The following is an 8,606-nucleotide window of genomic DNA, read 5'->3' on the forward strand; positions in this document are numbered from 1 at the left end:
CATTCGTTTAGGCCATTTCATTGTAAAATGAAGATAATGGTACAAGTAGCAGCTTAACTAATAGTTGTTTCAAACGTGTTTCCAACTTTACGTATGAAGATTGGAGGTATACATTTTGCAGAATGTTTAATTTAAAATTGTAGAAATGTTTTGTTTTGAAAAGTAGAATCTTACTGACCATCGATATAACACATATGCCTCCATTTTCAATTAAGATCGGAGACTAACGCAGTTGCCACATGCGGAGTTTGGGCTCACAATCCGAGTGTCGACAGGATAGTGATTGTAGTAGATAAATTTGGACTCCTGAGTCATACATTCCCTTTTCCCGTCCTTATTACTAGTATTTTATTTGTAGTATGAGGTTTTAAGTTCATGAAACTGGTTTTTTTTTAAAAAACAAGTCGGAGGTGGACTTTAATCATATAATACATTAAATAAGCATGCCAAGTTCTATTTAAAACGATTAATAGATAAAATTATGCTTTACTAATTTAGGTCCTGGCCTAGTGTTTATGGTATACCCTGAAGCACTAGCGACGTTGGATGGTTCAGTATTTTGGTCTATCTTATTCTTTGTTATGCTTATCACACTAGGCATGGACAGTACGGTATGTAATTACACACGTAACTTTGGTTCATTTCGTATATATGTCACGTCGCAATAAGAAATGTGTACCACCTTTAATCCCTGGTTGTGAAAAAAGACAACACCTCGGTAACAAACTTCGGCATTCCTCGGCAAACTTCGGATTTCCAAACATTACAGATATCAAATCAAGTATATTCTATTAATAGTCGGTAGCGTAAACGTATAATAAACCGAATTCAGCGCGGATATGTTTTCCCAGAATAAAGGTGATACAGTAAAGATTTGGATGCCAACCATAAACATGCGATCAACTAAGTTTTATAAAACGCCATTACAAACAAAATATGACAGATTCTTCAAGCATGTTTAATCAACAAAGGAACATACAATAAATGAACATCAGTTAGTAAAAGTTCAAATCAGTTAGAACTGTTTTAGAGTTTTTGATTTTAAATGAAATACTCGTACATAGACACGTGTACATATGAATTCAAGACGGATGTTTACACAATAAATTATTTGTAAAAGATTTGAACTAGTAGTCAGCACTAAACTAATAAACAGTGAAACGATTCGATGAACAACAGTCGGATTTATGCTAAAAACAATAAGTGGAACATACATATGATAGATAACAACCAACGACAAAAACTGACTAAGACTCGTCACATGGGACAGGTATTTAACGAGTTTAACAGGGTTAGACATGTAAGGGAGTGTTCATTTACCCTATCCTAAAACTGACTTAGACTCGTCACATGGGACAGGTATTTAACGAGTTTAACAGGGTTAGACATGTAAGGGAGTGCTCATTTCCCCTATCCTAAAACAGGACAGTAAGATTTACACATTCTATATATACATCACATTCTACAATTAAAAACAAGTTCATTTACTTAACTGAAGCGCGCTATCTAATGCAATAACTGTTTTGATGAGACAGATATTTAGAGATGAATAAAGATTCCCATTTTTCAGTTTGGTGGACTTGAGGCAGTAATTACGGCCATTATGGATTCATTCAAAGTAGTAAAAGGACGACGGGAATGGCTTGTTCTTGGAGTTATAATATATTGCTTCCTTGGTTCACTACCGTCCACCACAAATGTGAGTACTCAAGGTGTTTGTCAAATCAGACACACAATTTGTTTTATTGGAATTCATCCAGATTATTGTTTTTCAATTAACATAAAACGAGTTAGAAAAAATGTAGGTGAACACCGTTGAATGATCCGTATTCAGTTACATACGTAGCTACATACTTACATATATTATCAAGTCAAAAGGTAACCGGATTAAAGAATATTTACCCAACGTAAACGGTGCACAGTGTATTGTATTCAAATATGCATAAAACAAAAAACAGAATCACTAAAAGAGACAATCAAATTATTGAGTCAAGGAAAAACCGACAACTTCAGCATAAAATGAAAAAACACTACGAAGACAGTTAGAGACTCAGTTTTTTGCTTCCCATGTTTGATGATATTCTAAAAGAAATATGATTGATATCTGTAGTCAATTATCTGCAATAAAAGCGGTGAATTACATATTTGATTCATGTTTTGAATTTACTGAATTGTTAAACGAATGGTAAATAAAATTGATGAGAATATAATCGCACAATTTTCAAAATATGTAAATTATGGATATGGTAATGAGTGTAATATATAATTTGTTTTTTACATGAAATGTATTTAAATTGTAAATAATAAGATTTTTCAGACATTGTACATAGTGCACACAGATTTTTTTTTCTGTTTTTTTTGTTTTTTTGTTTTTTTGTTTTTTTTTACATAATACTGCCTCATTTTAGGGTGGACAATACATTGTTAGTCTGTTAGACAGACATGCAGCTCCAATACCACTTATTTGTATTTGTTTCTGTGAAGCAATAGCTGTTAACTGGTTTTATGGTAAGTTTACATTTCACGAGAACTATTACTATAGAATTATTGTATGCTTCCCCGGCGTTCGAAGGAAGCATTATGTTTACCAGTCTGTGTGTCCGTCCGGCCATTCATCAGTGCGTCTAACTAGTATAATTATAAAATTTTGCGTGGTCTAAGGCTGTTTATAATGATAAGTTTTACCAGAAAGTTGATGTCACATCAATCATATCAACACATATTTGTTTTTGTAATGGTCTTGTATAAGTAAATAAAAAAATACGTTTCTGCCCAGAGTTTGCGGTATATATAAAGGTGACAATAGTTTACCGCCGTCCAATAGTCATAATTCAAATATGCAATCACAAAACCGGGTAACAAACAAAACAATAATGGAAACACCCCAACGTTTAGAGGAAAACAACGGATCGACAGAAACACTGATCTACAACTTAAGCAGACGCAAACATACATAGAATATACATATATACATGTATACTAAAAATTAAAATCTGATATTGAGATTGGGGCATGTTGTCTTAATAATTTGTTTCTAATTTGATTTCAAACCATTTGCAATGCAATTAAACAATAATTGTAATCATGAGTTGAATATATATTTAAATTAAATGTTTAGTCTAATTGGCTCAGTTGACCTATATCCAGCACACGATTAATGGTATAATGAAAGTACATGGATTTGTTTACATTTTACATGTTTAAAAACAAACTTTCCTTATTGCTTGATAGTTTGTACATCTTTTGTTTTGTCTATATCTACTGTATTTCATTTCATGCTTCCCTTCCAATGATTACATAGAATTTAAAATTGAGGGCATTGAATTGTATATTATGATCAAAAGAATAACAATTAGTCATACATATTAGAATATTAACAAACAAATCTTGATGAAGTGTTCCTTTTATGATGATTAATTGTATACATTCTGCACGATTAATTGCTACACTGCAGGTGTCAAGGTTTTAACCTTACATATTTGTACAGTACACTTGCAGTAAAATTGAATAAATTTATCATATTGTGTTAAGGGCCATTTAATGGTGTATCTTTTCATTGTATTATATGTCAATTAATTTGCATAAATGATAGTACAGTGTGTCGAATTAAAAATGTTAGAAGGTGTCATCTAGTAAATTTTGATAAAATTTCATTTATTTTAGTATTAATCCTCAACTAGTCTTATAGATCGAAAAGACCAAACTAAAAGCCAAAACAAACGATAGACAAATACAAGTTAAACACAAAAGAAAAAAAAACCCAGAAAAACATGCTGTAGTCGGTAATGATAAAAACTTCACCACACTTTCATATAAAATACTAGCCTATAATGAATAGCATGAGTTTGGTATGGCGTACACAATTATTGGCCGGGTATCTTTGGTGAGTTTTTAATAGCACTGGGTCAATGCTACTGCGGCGTTTCTTCTCCAATGTGGTCAACAGCACAGAAAAGAAAAATATTGTGTTGACATGATATAGCAATTATATATTCATTTTATTTAAATATGCTATTATTATTCTAAACTTTATGTTTTTCTATCCGTAGCATATATTGCTTGAGTTGTATTTGGGTCAACTTTTGTGAAATTTAGGTTTTTTTTTCAACATAATTGTATTAGTTTTTTTAATGCTTTTTTTGCAATATTTGTAGATTTGTAGAAAATGTTAAGTGTCACACTATTTGTTAATGAAAACACAAATTTTAAAGTAGACTTGAAGTTTCTGTCTTGACATCTACTAGTTTCTGATGATTGTCGGGGTGTATGACATTCTTTTGGTGAACTTTGGTTGTTAGTGAGGTGTTTCCAGAAATTTTGAAATGTATTTATTAATGCAAATATATTTGTAGGTGTACAACATTTTTCAAATGATATACAAAGTATGTTAGGATTTCAGCCTGGAATATTTTGGAAAATATGCTGGGCATTTATATGCCCAATTTGCCTCATTGTAAGTAGCATACCATTTAATATATAAAAAAAGAAGATGTTGTATGATTGACAATGAGACAACTCTCCACAACAGACCAAAATGACACAGAAATTAATAACTATAGGTTATCGTACGGTCTCCATCAATGAGCAAAGCCCATACCGCATAGTCAGCTATAAAAGGCCCCGAAATGAAAATGTAAAACAATTCAAACGAGAAAACTAACGGCCTAATTTATTTAAAAAAATGTGCGTTCGTTTTTATTTAATCTTCTCTCATATCAATACATGAACAAAGTACAAAGTTATATGCATAAGATTCAAAGTAGATTTGTTCAAAGAAAAGAAAAAGAATCGCATACGAAATGATCGATCCTACCAAGCAAACCAAATGTGGTAGACTCAGTGTTGCAGAATATGTTACCACAATAATACAATTGAAAAGCATTGTGAAATTTTTTAAAAAGATAATGCGGGACATTGCTTGATTCGTGTTGTTAATCAAAACGTATTAAACAGATCAAATACTGCTTAAACATAAACACACAAAAGTAATTCAGGCATTTAGATTAAAGTATTAGAGAACGTGATTTTGTAATAGAAACTGGTAGATGTATAATATTTTAATGTAGGATGTTCGACGAAGGAAAACTTTTGATACAGAGACGTAGTATTACAAAAAATACACGCTTGTGATACATCTAATCTTAATTCATGAAAAAGGTCTTCTATATAAAAAGAGGCATCATACAATCATCTTCTTCTCTTTAATATTGCGTCTGTTGAAAATTAAAGCACACAGAAAATTATTTTGATGTATAATTATTTGTCCTCTACACAATGTTTTTTTTCAATTATAGTAAGGACAAATATTTCAGAATTTATAAAGTTTTATGCCTTGTCATAACTTTATACCTTAGTGCCGCTAGTGTAAAAAGAGAGACAGGCAGGAGATATTAAGGTACACTAAACTAACAAGTCGAAGAGAAACTACAACGACAGGGGAGAAACAAACGGACCAAAACACAATTTAATCCAAATAACAATATAAAGGAAACTTAAAACTGAGCAAATTGAACCCAACCAAAAAAAACAGATTTTAACATTTTAAATTAAGTCAAAGTGCTATGATGTTTTTAATTTGCCAAATTTATCAACAGCTAATTGGAGGAGACATTTGTGGCAAGTTTTTACATACAAAGTAGCAACAATTCGGTACAGAAATTTATTCGATATAATTTTATTTCAGGTTTTATTCATTTTATCAATCTATTACTACGACGGCATAGAACTAAATGGATACGTGTACCCCCAATGGTCATTGGCTATAGGATGGACAATATCTTCAATTTCATTAATCTGTATACCTATCTACATTATATATCTTCTCATTGTTACACCTGGAACATTCAAGCAGGTGAGTTTTCACTGAACTGATGCAAAAATATTTAAATAGATAAGGCAATTATTTATTACAAAATAGTTCTTTAAAAACTACAGTCCGATTGCAGTTATTACACTTATTGAGTAATTATGCATTGCAAAAAAATATCATAATATTTAACAAAAAGAAAAATCACAAAAATACGGAACTCCAAGGAAATTCAAAACCGAAAGTCCCTAATCAAATGACAAAATCATAAGCTCACGCACAACAAACAAAGGGATAACAACTGTCATATTCCTGACTTGATACATTCAATTTCTTATGTAGAAAACGGTAGATTAAACTTGGTTTTTATATCTTGCTCAACCTTTCACTAGTAAGACAGTCACATCAAACTCCATTATATTGACAACGATGTGTGAACAAAACAAACAGACATACTAGGTAAACATGTCAAAAATGACTTTATTGATTAATATATGTTTCTGAATTTAAGTGAAGTTAGATACAAGTCTATCGATTTTGTGTGTTAGGATATCAATAAATATCCGAATCCATTTAAAAAAAAAACCCATATATTAACGAATACAATCTAATTTTTCAGATTATTTAAAATTGATAATACTACTGTATCCCGATATTTTATGTATACTATGCTTCAGTAGATGACTTCGTTTTTGAGGCATAGTGAGATTGTCTCATTGGACAGTTTAATTTCTTTTCTCACCTTTAAATACAACCATGATAACCATGAAAATGATAAGAAAATTAAAAAAAAAACAAAACATGTAAATCCTGAAGGCTCACATGCCAGGGCTAATATATCTAAAAATTATTTAACTGCCATTTATGCATTTTGTTGTCGATAAATCATGTTCTAAAATATGGTCCTTTTCAGAAAATTCTACGAATGATTCGTCCATCGTCAATACCATCTCACATTGAACAAGATAAATCAAGACATTTATATGACAAGTATGAAATCTCGTCTTCTAACGTGGGAACAACCGTGAACACACCTGTATCATACAATGCTGAATCAATATCTATGTATTCTCCAAATCAGGTAGATAACAATCAGGACATCAATGACAGTGTTTAAAACTTTTAGTGTTGATCATAATCACATTTTTGTATTTCACTTTGTTTATAATCACCAGTGAATATATGTAAATATCGTTTAACAACAATTGTTTATCGTTCAACTTTACATTTTTGGACCGCGATGTTTTAGTACTGTTAGTAGGTTTTCCCTCAATCATCGAGAATAAATCCATTATTTCCCTTCTACAATACAAGCAAACTTGTTTTAGGTCGTTTTCAGAAGTAATCTTAATTATAGAGATATAGATATAGAAAAATACCTTTAAACTAAAAGCGAAAACAACATCTACATCTTACAAAATTCAAACATGGGCAGTATTTCACTGCTATTATGTCTCATTAAAAAGTCCCTTTGTTAATATGATCCCAAATGCTGAACACTGGAAATTTTTGTCTTGCGCGGTAAGACTTTAGATGCTAAATCGGGAAAACGATACCAGAATATATATAAAAAAAGGAAAAGTATTTAAGACTGTTGAACTGGCTACATTACTCTAAAAAAGGTGTCTGCTTTTTGCAATATTGCTATAGACAGGTATTTTATTAAACATATTTTGAAGAATGTTTTCATTTATTATTGTTGTTTACATGTATCTGTATCATTTGTTATATATAAAAAAATGAAAAACTAATGGATACTACTGGTTAAATTTTTCCTCAGGAAAAATAACTTCAGTATTTATACAAATAAAGGTGCTGTATCTTAATAAATATATGACTCATTACATATTGTTATATATGTTGTTAAAAGATTTATATTAAAATCTAAAGAAGACGTCTTGTTTATTGTTTACTGAAAAAAAATAACTTTTCCTTTTAAAACTTTTACATTTTGTGGTACATTTGCTTTTATACTCTACTATACAGTATTGTTTTCATATTACGGCCGTTCAGTTAACTATATTTTACTTCTCATCATATGGTAGCTTTCGGATAGTTGCTTAAATGGAATTGTATGCAAATATCCCTGTTTTTTTACGCTATTTTATTAACGTGCTAGTAACAAATGTTATGGTCTACATGTTTACACCTCACCGGACACATCATAATCGACCCCCATATTTCAGTCTTTAACCTTTCACCTGATTTTTGCGCGCTTTGAAGAGAAGTATCAAATACCAATATCCAAGTCTTTAGGGATTGCAATCCGGATTTGTTTTCTCTCAATTGATTTATGAATTTTAAACAGCGATATACAACTGTTTCCTTTATTTGGTTTGTCCGTGCAGGCCTCCGACCATCGAGGTGAGCACAATAAAACCAGACTTTTATTAAAATTTCGAACCCAATTAAAACCAAATAGTTTGTCTTATGAATTTACACCACATCTTTCTGTTTCAAATTATTTCTCCGTTACATAAAGGAAATGTGTTTCGGCCAATTGTGATTTATAGTTATCCCGTTTTACTTTTAAGATTTCTATGTTTAATTTAAAATAAAGAGGTTGATGATACCAAACTTGAATGGAACAATCAAAATTCATACATCGAGACGATACAGACTAAGTCATGGTAAAAATACTATAAAAAGCCAACGACATCACGAACAACGGTCTAAAACAACTGCAATAAAAAATAAACACACAGCTACACGAACCCCTTTAAAAAATGAAATGATTTAAATGGGAGTGGAATTGATAAAGCTCTCTTTGTTTCTCAGCTACGATTTAAAGGAGATATTA

At 30.9% G+C, this 8,606-nt stretch overlaps 1 protein-coding gene across 1 annotated transcript in view; it reads left to right on the forward strand.

The window, feature by feature from the left end:
• Window positions 1–7,695, forward strand: part of LOC139527715 (sodium-dependent serotonin transporter-like) — a 41,310-nt gene extending 33,615 nt beyond the window's left edge. The window contains exons 9-14 of the mRNA XM_071323340.1: window positions 499–611; window positions 1,571–1,699; window positions 2,409–2,508; window positions 4,353–4,453; window positions 5,684–5,851; window positions 6,720–7,695. Coding sequence (XP_071179441.1) covers window positions 499–611; window positions 1,571–1,699; window positions 2,409–2,508; window positions 4,353–4,453; window positions 5,684–5,851; window positions 6,720–6,923 — 815 coding nt within the window. The 3' untranslated portion in view covers window positions 6,924–7,695. The remainder of the gene's footprint in view (window positions 1–498; window positions 612–1,570; window positions 1,700–2,408; window positions 2,509–4,352; window positions 4,454–5,683; window positions 5,852–6,719) is intronic.
• The last annotated feature ends 911 nt before the right edge of the window (window positions 7,696–8,606 follow it).

Source organism: Mytilus edulis, chromosome 6, assembly GCF_963676685.1.
Source record: "Mytilus edulis chromosome 6, xbMytEdul2.2, whole genome shotgun sequence".
Taxonomy (NCBI): domain Eukaryota; kingdom Metazoa; phylum Mollusca; class Bivalvia; order Mytilida; family Mytilidae; genus Mytilus; species Mytilus edulis.